The sequence below is a fragment of the Chelonia mydas genome, chromosome 8 (assembly GCF_015237465.2).
Source record: "Chelonia mydas isolate rCheMyd1 chromosome 8, rCheMyd1.pri.v2, whole genome shotgun sequence".
Classification (NCBI taxonomy): Eukaryota; Metazoa; Chordata; order Testudines; family Cheloniidae; genus Chelonia; species Chelonia mydas.
The window spans coordinates 22,916,581-22,944,190 of record NC_057854.1 but is presented as its reverse complement, the minus strand read 5'-3'; the positions used below and the strand labels follow the sequence as shown (position 1 = coordinate 22,944,190).

The following is a 27,610-nucleotide window of genomic DNA, read 5'->3' as shown; positions in this document are numbered from 1 at the left end:
CTTGCCCTCATCCACCAGGGCCATGAACTCCTGTTGGGAACCTTGGGGGAGGTTGTCTTTAAACTTCCTCAACAGGCACAATTTCAACTCCTGGGCCGCGGTGGGGATGGCCTGCTGGTTCACAATCCTCAACTGAAGGCCCCCAGATGAGTACACCTTTCTGCCAAAAAGGTCCAGGCGTTTCGCCTCCTTCGCCTTAGGGGCCGGGGCCTGCTGTCCATGGCGCTCTCGTTTACTGCTGAGACCACTAGGGAGCATGGACTCGGGTGGCAGAACAGGAACTCATAGCCCTTAGAAGGGGCAAAGTATTTACGCTCCACCTCTTGGCCGTTGGGAGCACTGGAGGCCGGGGCCTGCCATATAGTCTTATAGTTGGACTGAATGGTCTTAATGAGCGGGAACGCTATTCTGGATGGACCTTCGGGGCTCAAAATGTCCACCATGGGGTCCTCCTGCTCAACCGTCTCCTCGGCCTGCAACCCCAAGTTCTGAGCGACCCTGCGCAGCAATTCCTGGTGTGCTCTATGGTCTAACGGTGGAGGTCCGAACCCCTCTGTACCCGCCACTGCCTCATCTGGGGAAGACGAGGAGTTTAGCGGCTGCTTGACCCCCTCCGGTTGGTCCTTCTGCTCCCCTTCTCCCATGGGAGGGGCCTCCGGCTCAGGCTGGGGCGGGAGTCCATGGGACAGCACCGGACTCGGTGCCGGTCTCTCCCGTTTATCCTGGGGGGATGCTGGAGGCCTGGAAACTGTAGCCTCCAGCACTGTCTGCCATCGGGCGCGGAGACTGGGACCGCTGCACCGAGTAACTTGCCCTGGACGGGGCCCGTTGGCGCTCCTGATAGGCCCAATGGCCTGGCGGCCCCCATTGCAATTGCCAGCCCACCTGAGGGTCCCTTCTGTCTGGGGCCTGGTGGAGGTAGCTATAGCGGCTGGAATCGACACCAGACTGCGGCGATGCTGATCACGAAGGCCATGGCGGTGCCAATGATCTGCACGGGCGGGAGAACGAGCGGCTTCTGGCGGAGCGGGAGCGGTACCGGTATCCCCAGGGCTGGGACCGGGAGTGGGACCGGCATTCCCTGGACCATCTGCGGGAGTCCTCTGGTGAGGGCTGTCTCAACTCCTCCCGGTGCTGGTCTCTGGGTGGTGCCAGAGAGCGGCGTGCCCTTTCCGGTGCTTCCTCACGCCGACCCACTGCCAGTGCCGCAACCTCCTTCTGGGCCACTGGCAACTGTGGGTCCGCGGAGTCGGAGCTCGACCGGGACCAACTCCGGGAGAGGCACCGGGACGGTGTCCTCGAGTGGCACACCATTGCCGGCTTATCCCTTGATGGCACCCGGGTCACGGGTGCCAGAGGGTTCTCCCCATATGGGAGTGGGCTTGCCTCCGACAGCTCGATGAGGTCCTTTGCAGCCTCAAAAGGTGCCAGGCGTAGAGGGCTGATCTGTTATGCCCTCGAGCCCATTCTCCGCACTGAGGTCACTTAGGTCTGGGCTTGGTGGGGCTTGTGCTGCCGGTACCACCAGTGTCATAGCCGGTACCGCGGCCTTCCTGTTCTTATCAGCGCTCGGTGCCTTGGAAGGTGCCCTCCTGTGCAGGGAATGACAGCACATTCCTTTCGGCTGTGCCAGGGCCTAGCCTGGCGCTCTGGGGCCGACAGTTTATGGTGCTTAGCCAGTGCCAGGTCTCTCAACGGCTCTGGGGCACTACGCACCGAGGAAGCCTGAGCCGGTGTTGGGCGCTCCGGGCCCAGCGGCTGCAATGCGGCCTCCATCAACAGCTGCTTTAGACGAAAGTCTCTTTCTTTCCTTGTTCTTAGCTTAAACACCTTGCAAATCCGACACCGTTCAGTTTGATGTCTGTCCCCCAGGCAATGTAGACATGAGTCGTGGGGGTCACTAACTGGCATAGGTTTGTGGCACATGGCGCAAGCCTTGAAGCTGTGGGCCTGCGGCATGCCCCGCAGCCCGGGGCGGGTGCTGGAAGCCTCAAAGCACCTAATGACTTAAGTGTCCACAATAGGTATGTTAACGAACTGATAACAGCTACTCTAAAGGCTAGGGGACTGCTCTTCTATGAGAGAGAGAGAGAGAGAGGTTGTTCCAACGCCACCACGGACGGTAAGAAGGACCTGGAGGGGGTCGGGCCGGCAGGGGTATATATGCACGGCGCAGTGGCGCCACTCGGGGGGCTCCGCTGGGAGCTGCTAAGGGAAAAAGTTTCCGACGCTCGTGCACGCGGCGCGCTCACACCCAATGTGGAATGGATGTGAACAAGCACTCGAAGAAGAACTATTGTACAAATTCATAGATTATGAACCCAAAAGGGACTATTGTGACCATGTAGCCTGGCTTCCTGTACAACACAGGCCACGGAACTTCCCTGAATTAATTCCTGTTTGAACTAGAACATCTCTCTTTGTTATATCTTTGTCTGCTAGAACGAAGAGCAAATTTTGGTTCTTCATGTAGGTATTTAAAGACAATGAACAAGTTGCCCGTAACCTTCTCTTTGTTAAGCTAAGTATATTGAGCTCCTGGAGTCCACCACTATAAGGCAAGTTTCCAATCCTTTAATCAATCTCATGGCTCTTCTTTGAATCTCACCAATTTATCAATATCCTTCTTGAATTGTGGACACGAAGACTGGATACAGTAGTGGTCTCATCAGTGCCAAATACAGAGGTACCATAACCTCCCTACACCTACTCAAGATTCCCCTGTTTATAACATCCAGTGATGACATTAGCCCTTTTGTTAAATGACTTCACCACCTCTGAAGGACCGACAGTCTCATATTTTGCACTGTGCACAATGAAAATGATGTATCTGCAATGTGGCAGCACACAGATCTAGGCAGGATCAGGGCCCCATTGTGCTAGGCACTGTACAAACACCTGACAGTACAAAGTAGCTCATATATAGTATATCAGATCTCAAAATGCTTTACAAAGCAGGGAAGTATCTCTGTTTTAAAGATGGGGAAACAGGTGGAAAGAGATGATGCAGCAAGTCTATGACAGAGGTGGGAACAGGACTCCTGTCTCCTGAGTTCCAATCAAGTGGAACTACGAGGACTGCTGTATGCTATGACAGTATTTCAGATCAATTTAAATTCCAACTGCAATAGACCAAAAATGCAGCACTGTTTCCACTGTAATTTAATTAATCTCAGAGGATTTAGGGTTTCGGGGGGTGATGGGGAACAGAAAGGAAAGGTAAAGAAAGTCAGTTGCTTGAGCACATCTCCGTTCCATGCAGTGGCTGGTCTTTCAGAAGTATAACTGATGAAAATCATTATTACTTCTACATCTATGCTCCTCTGTTTTCCATATAATTCAGATTTCAGTTCAAAGGGCTAATTCACTAGTGGATATTCCTTAAAGAGTCAGTGAATTTAGGTTGGTCTTTGCAGATCAACATCAAAATTCTGCAGTCCTAAGATAACTATACTTATGCAGAAACAATGCCAGTGTTATCAGGCTTTCAGCTTATTTTATCCAGAAAGACCTCGTCTATACCAGAGTAGCTGGCTTTCAGGGCAATCTTTGCTTTTAATTCAATTTTCCATCTGGGTTAATTGAGAGAAGGAGGTCAAGTGAATTGGCTAAGGTCACTCAGTGAGAGGCTCAGCTAGATTAGCTTCCTGGTACCACGGCCATTGCTTTAACCCCACTAATGAACTATTAAGACAAGTAGTTTATAATTTACACTGCATCCTGAAAGCTTTTTGGTCATAGAACTTGGAAGTTCTTCATAGTGTCTATGTCATCAGGATAAATAGCTACTATTGTATTTGGAAACAAAGAATTGGTCATTCCTTAGCTTCAATCTTTTGGGTGAGCAGTGTCTTTGTCTAACAGTGGAAGAATCTTGGCATAGTTTGGATCTCTGGCACATTCTTGGAGCCAGTTGTAAACAATTTACGAATCATCCAAGCGCTGCAGCTGGCCCAGGAGTATGCAGATAAGTCCTGTGTCAGGAAACAGTGAAGGGCCTTTTCTAATCAGAGTTAGTGTGTCGGCCCTTTTCCGGTCATACTGAAGCCAACAAACAGAAAATAACTCTCTTGGTATTCTTGCAAGCTAAGCCATTCGTTTTGGAAGCCAGATGCTGTGTAATATATCTGATATTTCAAGCCCTCTCTCTCTAGAAATCTGCTCAATCATTTAAGCAGTAGTTAGGTTACAGTCCATCTTCTGATTTAGTCTTTTTGAGACATCCATAGCGGCCTCTTTTGTTGCTACTCATTTAAGTCCAAAATGAAAGAAATACTTACTTTTTCCAGGAACTCTGGCCCAAATACAGTTCCTTCTGCTTACAGCACATAAACCCATCATTGTAGAAGGGCATGCCCTCCCACCCCCTCACTACTGGATTAAGGTTTGTTCTCTCTCTCACACCCGCACACACACCATCTCTTAAAGAATAACTGTGCTTGGAAACACAAGTGACTCAGCAACAAAGTGTTCTTACCTCTCAGCAGTCAAGTGCTTATTTGTCCTGGAACAATTTCAGGTTTTCTTCTTTCAGAGAGTTAGTGTTTACTCACAACAGGGTTATTTTGATGGACATCAATCTTGACATTTTAAAAGGCATCATTCGCACATAATCTACTGTGTCCACTCTCTACTTGGAGTTTCACCATAAGAATTTATTAGACAATACATTATAGCTATTTACAGATTCCCCATTAACCTCTCAAATACTGCTGAAATCAAGAAATGAGGCGTAGAAATGTGTGTAATCTATTATCACTCAGCTGGATGAAATTTAACTCCCCCTGGCAATCATGATCAGTAGACAGATACACAGGAGTATACCTTGTTAGTTTGTTTATGAACAGATCTGATATTCATCGCTATTGAGTCTTGTAATTCTTCTAATATAAACCTGCAAATATTACCTGTTTTGTTTAGAAATCAAAAGATAAGCAGAATAGTGCTTTGAAATTTCTCCTGTTCTACATAGCAAACATAATATTAATGGATTAAAAAAACCAAGGCACATTAATTTGCATTATGAGTTTTCACCCGTGAGCAAAGTACTGCATTTCTAACAACGTAAGTGAACAAGTTAAAAAGAGCAGGGCAAGTTAAAAATGAAGTAAAAAGCAAGCTCACAACTGATGTAGATTTAGTTGCCGACTACTTCACATGATCTCACATTCTCCATATCTGTAGCATCAGGGCTTAGCAGACTAGTCAGAGCTTGCCTTCTAGCAGAAAGGAGCAATTCTCATTCTCTTAGGCACTAAATCTAATGAACATTTGCTGATCTCAAATAGCTGGCAAAAGAAGAGGTGCTGAGGAAAGCTTGTGAGAAAGGAGGTCAGGTGCTCTGTTTTGATAGGCTTTCCTGTTGGTTATTAATGTGATTATGCACTAAGCACACTTTGCAGTTTTCTGGTGTGCTCTTATTTATGCCCTTTACACAGAGGTATCCATTACTTTTTATATGATTTGGCAAATTTAATGAACAGGAGGAATTGGGTCAAATAGATTGGCCAACAGTGCAAGCGGCACACTGCCTACAGATTGTATAGAAAGTTTTGGCAATTTGATACTTCTCTTTTCTTTTTGTAGTACATGCAGAAAACCTGTACGTAAACCACAAACTGCTGAAAAACCAGCATTTAGGTCTTAAGCTTCCAGTAGATAGGTGGGTTATGGTTATCATCAATGAATCAATCAAAAGAGAGGCAGCAAATAAAAACAAACTGAGATGGGCTACTGCATGTTCATGTCCTATGCATTACAGTTGTAACCATGTCTGTCCCAGGGGTGAGGTAATATCTTTTATTGGACCAACTTGTGCTGGTGAGAGAGAAAGCTTGTCTCTCTCTCTCTCTCTCATCAACAAAAGCTGGTCAAATAAAAGATATTACCTCACCTACCTTGTCTCTCTAATGTTCATGTCCTGGCAACTTAAGTTAGGCATAAGGTGTTCACACTGAGGAAGTCAAAAGCAAATAAAAGTCATGCAAATATATTGTATATCTGCAAAGATTTGCATAAGTTAAGCTTTTGCCATGTTTGTGAAATTGAAAAAGCAGAAGTTATTGTCACGTGATTATTCCAAACAGGCAAGAGGCAGCAGTCATCTGCAGAGGCTGGCTGGAAGCATGAAAATCACTTAATGTGAATGCCAGTCTTTAGGTATTTCTACAGTAGTTTAAAGCTTTAAGGAGAAACAGGCATAGTCTGACACCAAAGTGATTTTTATGTTCCCATCTTTATTCTGTCAGTGGTTTACTGCCACATGCACCAACACATTCACATGCAAAAATGCCCAGCCAGGCAATCCATAAGAAAAATCCAGGCAAGAATGTGCACACTGACTTATTTACACACAACTGATTAAAATGCTGTGGTTTTGTGCTCCTGGCACATTGTGCTGTAACAAGTAACAGCGGAATAAGAGTAAGCAGGAAACACTCTATGCAACACTTGGGAAAGGAGCAACTAACTCTACATATTAAAATGTTGAGGTTTGTTTATACCTACGTGTAGCTTTCAAGACAAGGTGTTAGTTTGCTGATTTAAGTCTATCCTTGGGAAAGAGTATATTTCTAACTAAAAGAATAAAAACCTAGGAAATTGATGTTACTCGTTGCTTTAGCCATGGTGGACAGACTTTAATGTGTAAGACCACATGGTGAACCCCTACCAAAGAATGCTGTTAGCTGCTCTCCAGTACCCTGATCTTGCAGAGACTTAAGTGCATACTTAGTTTTTTTACAGGAAAAGGGGCTAAGTTGCCAGAGCTTTGAAGAGATACACTAAATATATTGCACTCTCTTTGACAGCCCCTGAGAAGAGGACTGGGGCAGGGGCATTCTCATCACTAGCACCCAAGGTGATCTACCATGTACTTACTGTGTAAGTGCCTTAAGAAAGGTGGTGAAGAAAACAGTTGTCAAAGTACTACAAATATGAGAAATTTTCAAAAAATAATTAGAAGCTTAAATTTAAAAAGTTATTTTTAAAAAAGGACCAAAGCTCTTTTGTTGATGCATAATGCACATTTAATAGGCAGAGCAAAGAGTCATGAAAACTAATTTATGTTTCAGACAGATGAGGATTGGCTGGGTGAGATTTCATGTAGCTAAATCTACTGCTCTCAAGAATGGGACTGTCCTGCAGTAAGCGAAAGAGCTTGAGCCTAGAAAGCACATACAGGAGGAAGAGACTTCAGGTCCCCCTCTAATTTCATACTCACTAATTATGGTAATACTTATCTATCTGGAGTAACTCTGAAAAGTCAGGGTATCTTGTGTACACGTTTTAATTGTATGACCACAGCACATCCTTCAAATGGCCATGCCTCAAGACTCCCATTCCCAGCTGGGATACAAGGAACTTTACTGTGAAGTGGCAAGTTCAGGGGACTAGCCTGATCAAAAATCAGTATTCCAAATGTAGTTTTTAACTCTCCTATTGTGCCTATGTATTACAAGGATTCTCCAAACATACCTGCTGCAACAGTGATTGCAAATGGAACAAATAAAATAATACTTAGGTGTTACAGAGTACTTTTCATGGCACAAGACACTCTATGTCAAGCCGACAGTTTATGTCAAGCCCTAAGACTACTATATCAAATCAGCATCTCTTGCACAAGTAAATTTACTGCATGTAGGGTTGGATGCCTCACCACATCTCTCAGAAATCCAGTCAGCAGCTTGGCTGCGTGCGTGCGTCCATGCAGCTGTATATGACTGCTGATGGACTTAAGTCATTGCTCTGCTCTGAGACTAGGGACTCTACTCCTTATTTGGAGGTTAAACTCCTAACAAAGGAGCAGAGTCTGATCTCGGTTACACCAATGTAAATCCAAAAGCCAGAACTTCACTGGATTTAGTGAGATCAGATGTGGCCTGAAGTCTCCTCTCTGCATCAGTGAAAAGCACAGGATAGGGCTTGTAATGATGGCTTTCGTTGCTAAGTCTATTGTTTTAACACAGCCTCGCATGATTAGGAATGAAATCTTTCCGCCATCAGTACCATTAGCAATAATTCTGACAGAAAAACAAGTCCCCCAAAAGCTCCAGAGACCTTTTTCACACAGATAGATATCTAGCTCACTATACTCAAACCTAACCCCAAATCCTGAAAGTAAATATCTTCCTTCTCGAATCATCCACCTTCGTAATTTATTTAGATCAGCACCACACTTTACATCGTATTGAGCCTCTTACAAATATGGCTGCTGAAACTGGTAATGTGCCACAGCTCTAGAAATCCTTATTACGTGCAACTTCACTTAAGGCTACTGGGAATAGACAAGTACAGAGCAGGAGTAGCTGGAGGACTCAGCTTTCAGCCTCACTGCTCTACAGAGTAGAGTTCAATTTAAGAAAACACTGACTTCAGCAGAAGCTCTTGAAACAATCCTTCCTTCCTAGGGATTACACAGTGCACAAGACAGATGGAATGTTTTTAACCTGGCTCTTACTAGATTACTCAAAGGATGGGGTCCACTTAAAAAAAAAAAAACACACACACACACACACGTATGAGAACTTTTTAGCTACTATTATCAACCTGAGGCTGACTAACCAGATTAGTAAAAAATTGTTTCTAGATTTTTCAGTTTGTTTTGTGCATTCAACAGCACTATGTATAGTCAGTTTCAGTTTGTGCCCTGTGTGATCACTTGCCCTTTTATGTATGCATCTTCCAAACAACATTAATAATAAACGGAGAGAGGATTTTTTGTAAAAATAATAAAATAAGGAAAATAAAATAATAAAAGCACCAGAAGTGTCTGGACAACTCTGGCAGTGGCATAGTGCCTACCAACAGTTACCAACTCATATTTTCAAACTGACTAGATTTCAGTTAACACTATCCTTTAAATACAAGAGAAAATGCAATATTTGGGCTGCTGAAAATTGCATCCAATATTCCAATTACTATTTTTTAAAAAGTATTCTAAGCATCCAATTTTCATCTGTGTTTAGCCAGGGAACTAAGACTTCATACAAGAAGATTACTTACACTCATGAAAACCACATCTGAAAACCAATCATACTTGGCCAACGTATACTAAATAATAATTCTTTTTTTTTTTTTTTTGGCCATTTCCTTATTTCTGAGCATTGCATGCAGGTGCTCAGAAACTGCAATCACAGGGGCATATAAGTACTTAGAATCTAATTAAATCAATGAGAAGACTATTTCCCTGAACAATTTCATTAACAGTACCCTTTGGCACAAATTTGTCTGAGAGGCAGCATAGTCCAGTGAATAGAGCATTGGGCTGGAAGTCAGGAGACTGTTCTATTTCCAGAGAGCCTAATGACCTGCTGTGATGCTTTGGTTGAGTCACTTCACCTTTGTGCTTCAGTTTTCCCATGTGTAAAATGGGGATACTGATATTTACCCTCCTATTTGATGTCCATGGATGGAAACTGTCACAGGGCCAAGTACTTTTTCACAGCCATTCTTTTATGCACAGCAGATTCAGAGATACGTTGGCACTAGAGCTGGAAAAACAGTTTTGTTTGAAAAACTGACACAAAACTGCCTCTAAGAAAAAAATGTGTCTTTTTGGCAAATTTGTTTTTGAAATTTTCCAGTTTAACAAAAATGGAAACATTTCTGAAAAAGACTGAAATGTTTCCAACAATTTGATTTTTGTGTGAGGAAAATACTTCACATTTTTTGATCAGCTGGACTATGCACTTTACAAACAAGACTTGGGTAATTTAAAAAATGTTATCCCATTAGGAAACTGGTAGAAAGAGTCTTTTAGGCCTGAAGGGAAAGGAAATTTGGTATTTTTATAGACCCTTGTCCACATTTATTTTCAGAGTTTGGTATAAAAGAAAACGGACATTCTTTTTGCAGAAGAGATTGAGTTCTTTTCTAGAAGGACAGGTCAGAAGTGTGACTAGGGTGACCAGATGGCAAGTGTGAAAAATCAGGATTGGGGGGGGAACAGGCATCTATTTAAGACAAAGCCCCAAATATCAGGACTGTCCCTATAAAATTGGGACATCTGGTCACCGTAAGTGTGACACATCGGCACCCCTGTGAGGTGAAAGACTGCATGACAGAGCTACGTGTAGCACAAGCAAGAAAGTGATTCACTTTTCACAAGTACTAAAAATTTAAATTTTTCTTGTTGAGTGTCTCTGACAGTTGCTTCCTCAATAATGGTTTCAGCAAGGCAATTTCAAGCAGTAGAATTTTCCATGGCCAGGAAGGGGGGAGAACCCACAAAAACAAAACAAGCTCCTCCCCCAAAACAGACATCTAGTAAGATTTTTTTTTTTCCCTTTTAAACAAGTGCTTTGGGAGATTTACCCACTTTTGTCTACAAAGAATTTTACCTAGTCATGCAGTTTTGTTATTTTTACAAAACTTGTCATAAAGATTACTGTGCACACAAATTATATGCATGAATTACTTACCTAACATTTCTGTTTTTAATTTTTCATTCCGCTCTTCAATCTGTCTAGGTAATCGCTGAAAGAGTATAAGAGAAGACCAGATTCAGAAGGATGCTTTTGGCAATCTTATCAGATAAATGTATATACTGTATTTTGCATACACATACCCAGGATATAGACCCACTACTTATGGTCTAAAAGAAATGCAGATGTAAAACACAGACATTTCCATCTTGTTTAGAAAACCTAACATCTGCCCTATTAGATGGGGGGAAAAAAATCAACGTTCATTTACAAATAAATTTTCATGTCTAGGTTAAGGTGGTCAGATGAAGCCTATTTACTTTCTCCTATTTTAATTGAAAAGCAAATAGAATTAAAAAAAAAAAGACAGAATCAAAATCTATTTTTAGCTATATCTCCAGTGTGGCACTTATCAGTCTTGATAAAAGAGACTGTAAAAAGCCAACTGCAACCAGGCACCGTGTTTAAGTTATGAACACAGACATACTGGGTGTGGGAGGTGAAGGGGAGACTGCTGGGAATCTGGGTCATCTGCATGAGATTGTAGAGAACTTCCATTTTATGAAACATATTAGAAAATTTCAGATGGTGCTTTTGCCAGCTGTTCTTTAAATTTGCTATTTATGCACTTCAGGATCTCTTGTTTTAATAAAGAAGTACCTTGTTATGTAAGACATGATACACCCAAATCTGAGAGATGACAGAATGTTAGAGATCAAGGACTCTATCCTGCAAGTTTCTCCATGGTGGAGGGGAACTCCAGCACCCATATGAAGTCACGCTGTGCAGTATCTGGGTCCTAGTTACATACTCTTCTTGCTACTGAGTATCGCATTAGGCCTTTGGTGCAACCCTCAACAATGAAAGCTTGCAAGTTTATTTTAAAACAAGGATATTAGGCAATTTTACACAAAGTCTTAAATTTCTAGAAGTCAAGGATTTCTTAAAATTATGCCTAAAACAGTTGCTAAGCCATCAAGTCAGCTCATACCCTTATAGTGCATTCTACAATGAGCTCTTGCCAGATGAATACCATGAAAATATTAATGAGAAGTTTGTTGCATTGTAAGTGTATACAGTACTTCATCAAGACAGAATTAAGGGATTAAATTTACCATTTTGGTAACGAAAAAGAGGAGCAGTCTAATGTATATTGATTCACAGAACCATCACTGTTATAACAAAATTAAAATGTAGTATGGATGACATCCATTCATTGTACATCACATATATATTCAAAGGAATTTTTCTGTTGTGCTCATCAGCTTATAACAGAGCATTTGAGGGAGTAATTCTATGCATTGAAGAACTGCAATCACAGCTCTTAATGCTAGCAATTCTTCTTGCTGGAGATAGACCTGTGAAGGAGCAGAGACAGAATAGCTCCAGAAGTACCCTCCATAGATGCATAAATAACAATCACTAATTATAACAGGTGAGGAATTCACTTCTCACCTGCTCCTGGAACTCTAGAGATCATCTTTATATGTGTAATTCACTTTTCAGGGGGCATAAGTGAAAACAGCGCCTTCCCTGAAAGTATAAGCAGGAGTTGGGAATGAGTGAATGGGGTATTCGGAGGTAGAGGAATCTCAGTTTCAGGAAAGAGTGGAGATACCAGGTAGGAGGAAGGGTACACAGTGTTCCAGATTCCCCTAACTATAGGTAGTGGGTTCCACGCATAGCTGTAATATGTCGCTAGCAATTCCCTCACGTAGGTAAGCACAGTAGATCCCTAATACTAGCTTTGACATAGACTTAGTTTATTAAGAATCCATATGACATAATGATTCTGCAGCCACAGAGTTGAGTGCACAAGAACATCAACAGTAACAAAAGTTATTTATATGCTATTATAAAATTATTAGAACATTTTTTAAAAGATCAAGACCTCTCCAGTTAGAACCTTTGAACACAGAACGTTTGAACTGTAGGAAAATTTTGCATTTTGTTGGATTATTTTTATACACCACCACCATAAAAAACTCTGAAAATAGGGTTACAGTTTCAAAATGCTGGATTTTAAATTATTCTTTTCTTGTAACAGTTTGCTTCTGAAGTTCGATAAAGAACTAGAACTGAAGTTTGCTTCGTTTGTTACGTTCTGTAATTTAAAGCCTTTCTGAGCCATTATATGTAGGTTAGCTCTCCTGACATTTTTTTATATCTATATAAACAAACACTTTTTTATAACAAAGAAAGAAGCTCCTGGAGAGAGAGCTGCTTTTTAAGATTTCTTTGCAGACCATTGCAGGCTGGTAGAGACACAAGATTACAAATATCAGCATTGGGTTATTTGTTCTGTTTTTGTTTGTTTTGCTTTTAAAAGTACGTCCTTGAAAACTCTAGGTGCCTTTGCTGTCCTGTATTAGAGGGTTGGCAGGTATGTGGGGGCAAAGATGCCCCTTTGAGTTTCCACCATTACTGCACCCATGGAAGAGTGTCTTGCTATGCCAGAGCTTCAACACTAATGAGAAAAAAATAGGCTTAAAAAAAAAGTCAGAAAAACTGCAGGAGTGAGGGCTGTTAGGGTATGGAATAGACTCCAATTTTCTAGAAACCACATTGCTCATTTACAGCTAGATCAGACAGTTGTGCAGGATAATGCACCGAAAGATAGCCAGAAAGGCTTTTCAACAGATATTCTCTGGGGAGTGGCTCCCACGGAGGAATGCAAAAACCTAAACTCCCCTCCTGCCTCTCAATGATATTGATCCCCACTGAACTAGTTATTTCTGCTAAAGTGAGTAGCAGTGATAGTGAAAGATCCAATGTTAACATTAAAGTGTGCCACTGCAGTGGTGTGTAAACAAGCCCTCAGTATCTTGCAAGGGGTATATTGCAAATTGGACTGAAGTAAGATAGGTGACAGAACAGGGTATGTAGGCATCACTTACTCTCTCTTTACTTCCCAACTACAAAAATAAGGATAATTACCCAACATTAAAGCACTTTTTAAAGCTACACATCAAAGAGAGCACTGTGTCCATCCCTGACCGGTACAAGGTCGTGAGTGTCTCACGTGTCCCTTCCTGACTGGTACAAGGTGTTGAGTGTCTCGTGCAGTCAGGCTCTATCAGCATTAGGTACATTTTCACTGGAAAAGGTCTTTTGTGATTCTGAAACTCACATTAGATTGGTGTTGCAGGCAGTACATTAGCAATGAGAACTAATGTCTATTGCCTAGTTTACACTTAAAAGTTTTGCTGGCATAGTTATGGTGGCTAGGCGTTTTATTTTTTCTAAAGTCACACCCCTTGACATAGCTATTCCAGCAAAAGCCCCAATGTAGATGCAGTTATACCAAATAAGAGGCTCTCCTTTTGGCAGTATAGCTTATTTTATTCAGGGAACTGGTTTAAGCAACACCAGCAAAAGAATTCTTTTGCTAGTATAAATTGCATCACCGCTAGCTGCTAAACCAGCAAATCCTTTCTAATGTAGGCAAGGCCTATGACCGTTTAAATAAGAAAATTTTCAACTAGCCAAAAAGCCTTCTCTCTTTTTTTGGTAACATGTTGTTAAATTTAGCATTAATGTGGCCAGCGGCTCACATTCCACAGACCATGGTTTACTTGTGGTGGTCTGTTGACACCTGGCTGTTCATATGGTCTTCTGTTTTCAGCTGAGCAACTGCATCTTGATTCATTAGGAAGGCTTTTGACACAGTCCTACATGACACTCATAAGCAAACTAAGGAAATGCAGCCTAGATAAAATTACTATCAATGTGGGTATACGCTTTGTTGAGACTGTACTCAGAGTAGTTTATCAATGGTTTGCTGTCAAACTGTGTGGGCGTATCTAGTGGGGTCCCATAATGGTTAGTCCTGGGTCCAGGTCATTAATGATTTGGATAGTGGCGAGAGTGCTTATAAAGTTTGCAGATGAAAACCAAGATGGGAGGGGTTGCAGGCACTTTGAAGGAATGGATTAGAATTCAAAACAACCTTGACAAGTTGGAGAATTGGTCTGAAATAAACGTGAAATTCAACATAGACGAATGAGAAACCAAATACACATCTAGCCAGTTATTCCCCATTTTGTAGTTAGTAATACTGCTGAAAAGGATCTGGGCATTACAGAGAATTACAAATTGAATACGAGTCAGCAATGTGAAGCAGTTGTAAAAGGCTAATATCATTCTGGAGAGTATTTAACAGGAGCGCAACCTGTAAAACACAGGAGGTAATTGTCCTGCTCTACTTGGCACTGGTCAGGCCTCAGTTAAAGTACTGTATCCAATTCTGGGGGACTTACTTTAGGAAAGATGCGGACAAATTGAAGACAGTCCCAAGAAGAGCAACAAAAATAATAAAAGATTTAGGAAAGCTAACCTATGAGGAAAAGTTAATAAAGCTGGGCACGTTTAGTATTGAGAAAAGACGACTGAAGCTGGGACCTAATAGTAGTCTCAAACAGGTTAAGGTCTGTTATGAACAGAACTGTGATCAGTTCTCCATGTCCACTGAACGTTGGACAAATAGTAGTGGGCTTAATCTGCAGCAAGAAAGATTTATGTTAGAAAGTTTTTCCTAATATTTATCTATAAGGGTGGTTAAGCTCTGGAAGCAGCTGCCAAGATACTGTGTGAAATCACCATCATTGGAAGTTTTGAAGGATAGGCTAGACAAACACCTGTCAGGGATGGTCTAGGTTTACTTGGTCCTGCCTCATCACATGGGGCTGGGCTTGATGACTTCTTGAGGTCTCTTCCACCCCTACATTTCTATAATGCTGTCATTAAGAAGCATTTAGATGCACTGTGTATGCTTTCCTAATATTACTTTCTGATATAATCAACTGCAGTAGGTATCACACAGAGAGGTTATACAATTTTGAAGGGGAAGTGGTCTACAGAGTCTTGAATGGAAGAAGGGTCCATGAAACATTTTATAGAGATGTGGTGCACTGTGTCACAGTTTGAGAAACTTTGCTATCCCACATTTTGCACAGATTGTTTTATAATGAAAATTTTTCCAGAAAAATTGCAGTATGTACCAGATATTAAATCAGTGAAATGCAGACACTTTAGAGAAGTAAAATACCCTACATTGCAAGAAGGTCTGAACAAAAATTAGGAAAGACTCTGCTAAAAAGAGAACAAGTACAATAACAGCAAGGACAAAAAAGGGAGGAAAAGAAGAGAGTCCATGTATTATAGGAATACCTATAGATTTTAGGGACTATGGTGCTAAAATACAGGATATGCTAGAAGCTACAGAAAGTAAGAGAATCATTGATTTCTCAGTTAAGGTCACCAGAATTTTTAACTGAATTATTAGATTAAGAAGTCATGGCTTCAGTGAAGAGCAAATGATAAACAAGGATAACAACATATTTACGCATGTATTTCTAGAACATCATAGCCCCAGCACATCTGTTACACATGAAACTAATGATGGGTGACAAGCTTGTCAATTCACTAGGCTGTTACCAAGAGCTGTGTGCTTAGGAGGGTATTCTGCCCTCATCTAGAGACATATGCAATTTACATTAGCATTAGTGGGAGTTATATATACACACACACACACACATATATCACTAGCAGAAGAGTCCTACTTAATGATCCAGTCTCAAAAAAGGTAGTTTCAGTTCTGGTTTCAAGCCAAGATTCTCTCTGGTTGTTTCCAGTGCTACTCCTAGAGCAGCATAATGGGTTTTTAACAGAAAATGAAATTTATTTTAAGTTGTACAGTGCAGAATTAGAACATTGGGTACCAATTTAAGTAATTTTAAAGTGTTTTATATCAAATCGAACTATACAGAAGTCTGAGTTTAAGCAGTTTTTAAACCGTCAGCAGGCTTTAAAATGTAAGACCATTCAATTATTTGATCAAAATGTTCAAACTTGGAGCCTAAAAGTTAATAGTGCTGGACAAATACATGAAGGCATGCATACAAACACACAAAAACAGTCCCTGCCCCCAAAGAGCCTGCAATTGACACACAAATGGTAGGAGAGGAAACAGGCACAGAGAGGTCATGCGGCAGGTCAATAACAGACCTGGCATTAGAATCCAGGTGTCCTCATTCCCAGTCCAGTGTCCTATCCACTAGATCAAATTGCCTCTCATATACAATTTTCGAACTAAAGATGTACACACAGGGGCTTCAATGGAGCTACACCAATTCTCATGAAGTGATCTTCTCCATAACAGGGAGTTAGCATTTTGAATTCAATGCTAGATCTAAATGTTCAAAATTTGGGGTAGGTGTGGGTAGTTCCAGCCAGTCATTACTGAAAGCCTCAAAAAAAGATTCAGTTCACACTCTTCTTTTTTCCTGGGAAGGTGCAATTGAGTCCCAGGTTAACATTAAGCGCATTTTTTTAAAATAAATAAAAGTTAGCGATTTTAGGGTCAGATGTTTAAAGTTCTTAAGTCTTGACCTAACTGCTCTAATGAAGTCAATGGGAGATTTACCACTGACTTCTATGGAAGAAAACCTAGGGCACTGCTGAGCAGTTTCAAAAATCCCATCATTAACCAACACCTGTGCCACAGGCGTGCTAAGTTGCTGACATTTATGCAGTCTTTCTAGATGCGTATCCTTCTCAATGATAGCAAAGTGGAGGCACTGGGCCTATCTAGGAAGCCCTACCACTCCATTACTCTGAGACTGGGTCCCCAGCTTCAGCACTCCTTCCCACCCCCAACCCACGCTGGCTTCTTCAGTAGACCCCAATAAGCTTGAGCTTGGGCCTCTACTGGAGATTTATCCTCTTGGGAGCTATGCAACCAGCAGATGTTTGCAGTGACAAAGGACAACCTTTTCAAAGCAAAACATTATTAGTCAACTGGAATACAACAGTTAGGGCCATTGAGTTCAAATGGTATAAAAGCCAGAACGTGTTTAGTTAGGTGGGTGCTGCTTTGTCCAGGCATGCAAAGCAAATTACATGGTTGCTGCAAAATTTCCCTAGCCTTCGCGAACCAGTCCCGGACTGAAAACCTATGTTCTACTATGCTGGAACATCATTCTCTTCCACGTCTCGTAAACACCTCAGTCATGTGTTGTAGATTCCAGGCATGCTATTTTCACGTGTACTCTCCTCCCTCTCCTGTGCTCTGTTGCAGGTAGGAGATGGTTGTGATCAGACAGTCCACTTGGCTAGCAGTCATTAAAGTTAATGGTCCAGTTGTTAGTCTTCCACTGTATCTCCAAGATAGCTTCATTCACATACTGGCAGTTCTTGATAGTCCATTCATACCAACCCCAACATGTCTTCATCACTTTTACCCTTCACAACAAGTGGGTAGCAATATGAGTGAGGAAACTGAGTCACATACAGAAATTTCCCACATTTTCCACAACAACATATCAAAAGGTAACTTCAGTAAACAATGCATATGAAATAGAATCAAGTATACCCATCAAAAGGAAAACAAGGAACGTCTGAGAACTGCAAACAACCAACATAAAAACAAGTATTATGTATTATATAGGAGAATGGCATTATCCATGTTCTCCTCAATATGCTCAAGGAAATGTCCTCAGGCCAGACTACAGACTGGGCACTCTTTCTGTTTTACATCCATATTAACTGCAGTTTTATTTCAAGTATTGAAGTAGTTGGAGTTTTAGCGGTGGAGCACTTGCAGCTAGCTCCCACTGCAGTTGATTGAAACTATAGGTGATCATCTTGTCTTAAAATATGGTTACTTAAAATTTAGGTGCCTAAATATGGCTTTAGATGTCCAATCTTAGGCATTTTGAACATTTGTCTGTTCTCCTTAATCTAGTAATCAAAAGTAGTTTCAACCCATACACCCATGCTGTTCATAACAGTCACAGGAACGTGTATATCATTTTATAAGCAGATCATCAAAACTAATACTAGAACCCAGAAACAATGTAAATGAATAAGCATTCCCACTTACACAAAAACGTAAACCCATAAACCACAACCCTAAGGGCTAGATCACATGCTGTAATGAAAAAAATTATGCACCGATGAAGAGGCACTTTTAAAAATACCACCCAATGCTCCTCTTAGAAATGGACAGCTGCTTGTGGGTATGAGCGAACGGCCTCCAAAACCCAGAATTCAAAAACAAACAGTTCCAATTGTGTAAAGGGCAAGCACCTCTGAGCAGTTTTTTGGAGCTACCTTCCCCTGGCAGCATGCCCCCTTAAGAGCCCTGCTGTCCCTTCACATGGCCTTGATAGAAGCATGAACTAACTTCCACCTGAAGAGCCAGTGTGCGATGGAATGCACCCCTGTATTCACACACTACACACTATTATAATAATCTTTGTACAAAATATGCCTTGTAAGGTATCATTTGATACCTTACAATAATAATGGTCAATAATATAATGGTGGAATGTATGTAGCCACATTATATGTAAAGTTATGAATTCTCCCTGAATGATGCTGGTGGCACATGCCCAAACCCACTGTGACGGGGCAAGGCCAGATGGCTATAATAAAGTAAGTCAGATGGGCACGTATGTCAGGAGCTGTAGGAGGAAGCCACGCTGCTGGAGAAATGGAGCAGTACAAACCCTATTACGCACACGGAAGAAGGCCCTGAGGTAAGGGTGACATAGACATTGAGGAAGTGGGGGCTGCTGTGGGAAAGTGGCCCAGGGAATTGTACTCGTTCTGTTTCCAAAAAGTCAGCTACCAAAAGTTGCTACTATCAGGGTCCCTCGGCTGGAGCCCGGAGTAGAAAGCGGGCCTGGGCTCCTCCCCTCCCCAACTAATCACTGTGACTGGGAGACAACAGAGACTGTGCAAGGGAGGATAGCTTCTCCTCACCTCCCTTGCTGGCTTATGATGAAAATGGCTCAGCAGGCTGTGACCCCTCTCTCTAGAGAGAGAAGGGCTACGTGGAGGGTCACAGTGAGCCTTTGAGGCTAGCGTAATCTGCCAGGAAGCACGGGACCCACTGAGACAAGGTCGGAGCTTTGTCACACCACATAGCCCCAATTAGGCAGAACTGCTCACGCAGGTCTCAAAAGGAATGTTTACCTCAATTTACATACAAGTTGTAAATAGAATCCTCAGATGGGGGGGGGGGGGGGGGGGGGGGGTGAGAAAAGCCGCATTTCAGCAAACAGGCAAAAAGAAACAGCATGGAACTTTGGTCACCACCAGTCATCATGTTGTCGTCTTTACTGTTTTAATAAAACTTTGCTTTGAGTAGTAACCTTCAGGAAAATGCATCTCAAAGGGGGACTGGACTATAAAAGTGAGGGGGTAAAACCACCCCAAGTTCTCTCTCCCTGTCCATCTCTCTCTTTCACCTAAGAGGACAAAAGAACACAGGCCATTGGATCTCGGGAGCAGACACTAACCTGAAACTTGGTCAGCAATGCTACTGGAAACCTGAGGTAAGAACTTCACTTTGAACCAAGTCTAGTTTGTTAAGTTTAGAAAGCGTTTTATCTGCATTTCTCTTGTAACTGCCAAGGAGAGGGCTGGACAGTGCTAAACACACATTTTTGTGGAAAATATCCAGGAGTAGGAGTGTGTTGGGGTCACCCTGCAAGTGATAACCAAGGCTGGTGGAAGCAGCAGGCTGTGCTGACAGGCTGCTGCAGTCAGAGCTGCAGGACCAGGACTTGAGCTGTACACAGACATGCTGGGTGCGACCTGCATGCTGGCAGGCTGTTTGTGAGCAACCCAACTTGGAAGCTACAATAGCAAAGCACTGCAAGGCACGCAAAGTTGCACGACAGGGGTGACAGCCCCTCACTGGTCTGGACTGCTCTGCGGAATGTCTCACAGTGGAAAATACAAGCAGCCTCTGAGAGGAGCAGTCAGAGTACCTATCCCTTCCTGCCTCCCTGGACATTGTACGGACTGTTTCTAATCTATCAAATCCACCACCACTTTTCACACTAAGAATTAAAGTGCTAAATACAGTCAGAAAAGCACTTCCTGCTGGAACGTCACACAAATAGCTGCTTAAAACCTGGAAACAGTCCATGGCAGTGACTTTAAATCCCCATTGACTAGGGACTGTATACAGGTCAGATTTGGGTTCCAGGAAGTTAAGCGTTTACCTTTATTCTTCCAAGCCATACTGTTCAAAAACCAAAGAAAACATTCTGAGTACTTATTTACACCAATGGATATAACAAAAGAATCTTTCAAGGTACCTTCAATCCCACAGCTATTTGTAACATTAACTGAAGAGGACATGGGATTTAGCATTAAACCGCACACCTCATTTTGCTCATTAAATGAAGAAAGCAGCTAGATCAGGAGGTGCTTCTGTTTATGACCACAAGATTACATTCCATTAAAATGAGAGGACATGCTCTTGGATGTAAACAACAAGTTTAAACTGCTACTAGCAAAAATAACTCAAAAGTTTTCAGAAACAAAACACTCAAGATTTTGAATGATCTTTTAGGTCTGCCGCAATCAGAGTTATCAGTTTAGCTACAAGTCCATTTTCTGGTGTCCTCAAAAATTACATGATCAAGACAAAAGTGAAATTAATATTTTGAATTCCAGTTATTAATGTCCATCTCCCTCAGAAAAAAGACAAGTGTGTTGTAGAGATGTTTGGCCACAGAGTCACCATTCAGAAGAACAATTCAGTAGAATATCTAGGTCTTACGGTATTATAATACCTAGGTCTTATAGTATAGTGCTTTTCATAAATTCCAGCCAACTGAAGAACTAGCAAAAGCAGTGTTATTGTGTGCCTTTTTTCTGATCTACCAATTCCTCCCATCCCAGATGCCTTTGCACATTACTTCTGCAAGAATGCAGAGGTGGTGTGGGATGTGATTTCCATTCCAGGGCCCAGGGCTCAAGTGCATGGTGCATACTACACATGCCCTGCCCCTGAACACTTGCTTGGCAAATATATAGGTGTAACAATAAGTCAGAATTTGAATCATGATTTTTTAGCTATTTATCTGAATATTGTATTCCTCAGAGGATACGTTGAAGGGAATCTGATCATAAAAGCATGTATAAACATTCACTTTCAGCTTTGTTTCTGACAAAGTCTCAATGTTATCCTGCCATGGTTCCTCATGGGAACATTATAAATTACTGCTCATTTTATGGAAAGAATAAAAATTAAACATCAAACGGAAATAAGATAACAAAGGACGATAGTGTATGAGTCATAAACAGCCACCCCGCCCAGTTTAACAAGTAAAGCATACTTACATATGGTCATTATATGCCAAGCACCTGCAGGTAGGAACACCCATGTTTACTTCCACCCATTTATAAAGGTTAAACAGTTCCACACTATGTAGATATAAAATGGTTTTTAAAAAAAAAGTCATGAAGAATTGTAATATAATGTCATGGGAGGGGGGAGGGAGGGCGTGAGAAGGCAGGATGAGAGAAATCCAATCAGCTTTCAGAGCCACAAAGAAAATTTAGTTGCAACTTTGCTATTAATACCAACATTAGGCAACTGTGATATCCTGAGTGAATAAGGATATACATCCGGCTATTGTGAATATATCATGATCTGAGATTTAAGCCTGCTTGCATCACTAGTGAGAGTTAAGTCAAGCTCAATGAGTGAAGCAGCTTGCATAAGTAGTATCAATGCATTGCATATGTAAATTTTATGGTCAGTATGGTGTAAATGCTTACCATGCAGGCTTCTCTTGCGTGATGTACTGATGGATCTTTTTCTAGGACTGTTTTATAATCCTCCAGGGCTTCATCTAGTTTTTCTGTTTTTTCATATAGTTCTGCTCTCCTCAGCAGAGCTCTGATATAGTTAGGATCTAGTTCGATTGCTGGAAAATTAAAATGAAGTGTCAAGTATCAGAGGGGTAGCCATGTTAGTCTGGATCTGTAAAAGCGGCAAAGAGTCCTGTGGCACCTTATAGACTAACAGATGTATTGGAGCATAAGCTTTTGCTCCAATATGTCCGTTAGTCTAGAAGGTGCCACAAGACTCTAAAAGTGGTATGTTTTTATGGAATGTTTCTACACACCCTCAAATCAATGGTTAAGTGAATACATGTATCTTGAAGTTAATTTATTTTTTTATTTATTAAAATCAAGCATAGTACAAGTTTAATATAAGATATATCTTAATGGGGGGGGACAGGATGGGACTATATTCTGCATTTTGCAAGGGAAAGACTCAATTAAAGAGGGTTCTTTGCATCTCCATGGTCCTGTCTACAGGGGAGGTTTAAATTCAGAGTTTTGCACACTAACTGTTATTCGATAGCATGCAATAACTGCATACATATGGCCCACTGTTTTCAGATTCAGAACAGATTAATGCGTCTACACGGCAGCATGGACTTTATGCAAAGTAATTGTGCAGAATTCTGGGCAGGTATCCCTTGGTGCTTTGCCTCACTGCTGTGCTCCAGGCATCCTGTAACTTTTCTCACTGCACATGTGGGATACATAGCAGACGTCAGAGGCAGGGACCAGTACTTGGGGTATTTATATTACACATAGTAATTATTCTGGACACTTCAGATATAATATGCAGAGTGAAGCCAATATAGTACAAATACAGGATCTAGAAGATAAAAGGATATCACTTTTCGACAGAGATGCAGAGGTTGAATTTATCTTCATCTAATGGTGTAAGTCAAAAGTAACTCCACTGAAGTGCTTCTGAATCTACACTGATAATAGATTAAAACTGGTTCAGTGCCTATAAATGAACGGTTAGACTGTTTCTAGAAATTACAAAAGAAGCACGTAGATTCAATGTATGCTTTTTCATCTCCTTATTCTCTTGACAGACACAACCATGATTACTGGTGCAGCTGGGACTGAATGCTAAACAGTTTGCTTCTGTACAACAGTAACCTGCTAATAAACAAGCTCTCAAGACATTCCTCCACCCAGTTTTCAACATAGGAAAAAGCACCTTAAAAAAAAAAAAAAAAGAAAATAAATTCTTAATGCAAGCAATGTAGCCCAAAATATTCTAGCCAAACAGCTTGTTTCTTCTTTATAGAGGGACAAGGACAATGCTGCAGTCAGCAAGATGCAGGTCGGTGTGAATTGCATTGCTATGCTCTAAGTGTTGCATTGCAGCTTGTGAGCCAAGCCCCTAGAGACTGTCAAATGATGGTAAAGTTTAAATCTTGTAACGCTGCACAGCTGTTTGATTTCCTTTCAGCCAGTACAAAATTAGCAGAAGCATATAAAAAACAAAAACAAAAAAATCCCCCAAAAAGACAAAAAAAAAAACCCCAAAAACCACACACCCCAGGAAGTCAAAGAAAGCAAAGTGGTACAAGCCAGTTAAATTTTGCTACTTTCAAAAAGGCAAGAATACTAGTAACGCTTACCAAAAAATGCTTACTGTATAAGCAGTGATAGCACTCAGCCACTGAATTAGTTCTCCATTTGGTAAGGCTGGACTTTTGTCCCAGCTGTTATAAAGAGAATAACACACATCCAAGACCAGACATCTGGGGATTTACATGTGGGTGAGTATGCAACAGTACACTGCTGAACAGATTTCATCCAGAGCTGCAGCGTTAAAACTAGGCAGCATGGGAATCAGAGAGCATGAGGTCAGCAATAATGTAAAAGACTTAGACAAAGGGATTTGGTGCCTTTAATTCCAAGGGACCACATATAATTCCTTGCACTTCAAGGTTAAAACTCTTAAGATTTGGAGAGCTGGGTTGGGTTTATAAGAGATGGGGCAGGAGAAAGGGCAGCTTCTGTAATAAAGATTTTGCTACTATCACACTGCAAACACTGTTCTTATTTGCAATGGAGAAATAAGATATTTCAGGTAGCAAAAGCCTGACAGCCATTTTATAAAGTTAATCCAAGATACCTGCCCCTATCACCATGACCTCCCTCTGAGGGTTTGTTTGTTTTTTATTTTATTTTATTAAAGTTGCCTTGCCAAAAATTGCAGCCCTACTGAGTGGCATGATTTCTGCACCAATGTCACTGCGCAACAGCAGCACTTGCAGAATCAGGAAAAAGGATCATACCTTTGCTGCAGTCACTTAGGGCAGCTTCTGTCTTGTCCTAAAACAAAAATCAATAATGTTAGGTTTGTTTACCCCATTTCTAGTCAGATAACTGAATACATATTTATAGGTGCCAGTTGGAAACGAATACATTTGTAGAGACCCATTAAAAGCCTTAAATTACATTAGTAATATGCTAGAGATGTCTAAACCAGAAAGAGGCCAGCTTTCCATGACAGTGTTAGGGGGCTTATTCCTTCACCCACTTACTTCCCCAGTCCTTCTCACATGAACAGAGAGCAACAATACCCGAAGTCCAAAGGTGCAAACAATTTGATGTTTATGGGGGTGAACTTCCAGCAAGCATGATTCCAGTTTCCTTCCTTAGTGTCCCCCTTCCCAGCTCTGACACCACAGAGGCTTACCTGTGTCCCTGTTCCCATTTGCCCCTTTGGCTAAACATGATTCCAATTTCCCCCCCACACCCGTACTCACTTCCTGATTGACTGCAGACTATACAGTAAAACTTGAGTTCTGCTTAGCTATACCTTAACCAATCATTTTACTGAAATTTAACTAACCAATCCTAACACATTGTAACATGATTATTTAGCCAATTAGATCCCACCACCTTAATTAGTTTACACCCAGCAAAATTAATTATACAGCAGACAGAAACAATCACAGAACCAGACAGAGATTATGCAGACAAACAATAGGGAAATGGGGACTACAGTGATAGAACAAACACAGAAATGAGGATTTCACATCCCAGCTATTGATAAGTGAGTTCTTGCCAGACAGGATGCTATCAAACTAAGTTTCCTTTTACATTTTCTAGGCACTTCCCTTTCTCTGGAGGCGATAGGCATTATCAGGACAGGATTGTATTCCTAACAGCACAATAGCACCTTATTTCAATGTGACTAGTTTGGAATGTGAGGATGTGACCGTTCGCTTCCCAGCTTATGGCTGCCTCTGCTGCTTAGCCAAAGATCTTAGCCTAAGCACAGGGCCTCAGACTGTCACAGTAAGGGAATGCCCTTAGACTGGCAGACAGTGATTTTGATTCTTTCTTTTATACCTCTATAACTAGCCAAGTGATAAGAATACACCTAAATTCTTAGAGTATAGGCCTTTACAGACAGGCCTGAATATCTCTATCTTAACAGACAGAGGCTGGTGTCAGTCATGTGACTGCATACTCATCTAATTTGCGCTCAGCAGCTCACACAAGGCAGCGTGCAACAGCTGAGTAGAGGCCTGCATGAGTGACTCAGCCTTAAGTGTCTACCACACTTCTCCCCACCTTCTGGGATCTGGTCCAGTTGCTTGAGGGATTAGTGCTGAAGCCATAGGCCAACACTTCCCCTATACTCCCAACTCAGTCTCTGTCCATGTGTGCTTATCGACTTGACAGCACATTGCTGTCTTTAACAAAGAGCAATGCAGGAGACATCTTGCAGTGGAAGGGACTCCTTGCAGTGAAAGGAACTAGATCAGGGGGTCCCCAATGCAGTGCCTGCGGGCGCCATGGCGCCCGCCGGGGCATTTTTGTGCACTTGCAGGACACCCCGCCACCGAAATGCCACCGAGAAGTGTTGCCGTTTATTGGCGGCGGCGCTTCTTGCCGCTGCCACTTCTCGGTGGTGACGTGTCTGGCGCCCGCCACAGTCTTCTGGGAATAGCAATATGCTACTCCCACAAGAAAGGTTGGGGACCACTGGACTAGATTTTAGTGCACATGTGCTCTGCCTTAGCCTGCAATGGAAGATGAGAGGGTTTCTGGCTGTATTGGAATGAGGGTAGATAAAAGGTTTAAGAAATAAACATCTTGTTTTCATCCAAAATAACTGGAGTAACAGAGAACAAAGTCTGAGAAAGAGATATACAATGCAGGAGAAGGATGGCTTCTAAACAGTGTTTTTTCCACAAGAAACCAGCTGGTCTTTCAAGAAATGTCTGATTAAAATATCTATTGTAGTGCTGAGTAAACATACCTGTAGCAGATATAAAGTTAAAGACTGTGGAAGCCCCTTAAAACAAGGATACTTTAGATCTCCAGGGCATTGTGTTAGCCTAACCAAAAGCCATTATTCTATTAGGAGTAGGGTTGCCAGGTGTCTGGTTTTTGACCGGAATGCCCAGTTCAAAAGGGACCCTGGCGGCACTGCTGACTAGGCTGTTAAAAGTCCAGTCAGCGGCACAGTGGGGGCCAGGGACTAAGGCAGGCTCCCTGCCTCCCCTAGCTCTGCATGGCTCCTGGAAGCGGCCGCCAGGTCCTTGCGGCCCCTAGGCACATGGGTGACCAGGGAGGCTCTGCACGCTGCTGTCGCCCCAAGTGCTGTTAAAGTGCAGGGCCCATTGGCTGGGAACCACGACTTATGGGAGCTGCGGGGGTAGCGTCTGTGGGTGTGGGGGCAGCATGCGGAGCCTTCCTGGCTGCCCATGCACCTAGGGGCTGCAGGGACCTGGCGGTCGCTTCCTGGGAGCTGCGGTAAGTGCCGCCGGGAGCCCGCACCCTGAACCCCTTCCTGAACCCCAACCCCCTACCCGAAGCCCTCTCCTGCATCCCAAACCTCTGATCCCCGGCCCCACCCCAGACAGAGCCTTCATCCCGCTTCTACACCCCAACCTTCTGTGAGTGAGGGTGGGGGAAGAGCAAGCGACAGACGGAGGGGGCATGCAGTGAGCAGGGATGGGGCTTCAGAGAAGGGGTGGGACAGGGGAGTTCAGTTTAATGCCATTAGAAAGTTGGCAACCCTAATAAGGAGACATCATACTAACTGTTTGTATCCAACTCATTTATTCTCCTTGTATACTTTGGCAATTACTGGATTAGTTCTCCAGTGACATGGATTTTTAACATCTGGATTGTGAGGATAATTTTGCCTTTTATAAATATGCTCAGACAGCGGGTTCATGTTGGAGAGGCTATTGCAGCAGCTGCTAGAGAGAATCTCATTTTATTCTCTGCTTTAATAGTCTGGTAGTATAAAAGTAGTCTAGGTGATTCTACTTGAGCAAAAATGCTCAGCTGACTTTCTGGCACTTAATTTCAGATATACGACAGAGTACTCTAATATTAGAGACTGGCACAATGTTTTCTATCCCCAATTCGATCCCTGCATGTTGGACAGTCATGCACGTTTTCTTCAGGTGTTGTAAATAACTGGTGCGGGGGAAGGGAGAAAAATGTGTCTCTATTCAGAATACATTTAAAAGCAATAGAAGGAGAAATTGCTTCCTACTCCTAAATTCTTGATTCTGTTTCTTAAGCAG

At 42.2% G+C, this 27,610-nt stretch overlaps 1 protein-coding gene across 7 annotated transcripts in view; it reads right to left on the bottom strand.

The window, feature by feature from the left end:
- TTC1 (tetratricopeptide repeat domain 1) overlaps positions 1-27,610 on the bottom strand; it is a 73,095-nt gene that overhangs the window by 33,456 nt on the left and 12,029 nt on the right. For all 7 annotated transcript variants that reach the window (XR_006283357.1, XR_006283358.1, XR_006283356.1 and 4 more), the window contains exons 5-7: positions 24,350-24,386; positions 22,008-22,156; positions 10,422-10,476 (exon numbers count right to left, since the gene is read on the bottom strand). Coding sequence is in view for 4 of the 7 variants with exons in the window: in XM_007057244.4 (XP_007057306.1) it covers positions 10,422-10,476; positions 22,008-22,156; positions 24,350-24,386 (241 nt within the window). In the remaining 3 variants the exon portion in view is untranslated. The remainder of the gene's footprint in view (positions 1-10,421; positions 10,477-22,007; positions 22,157-24,349; positions 24,387-27,610) is intronic.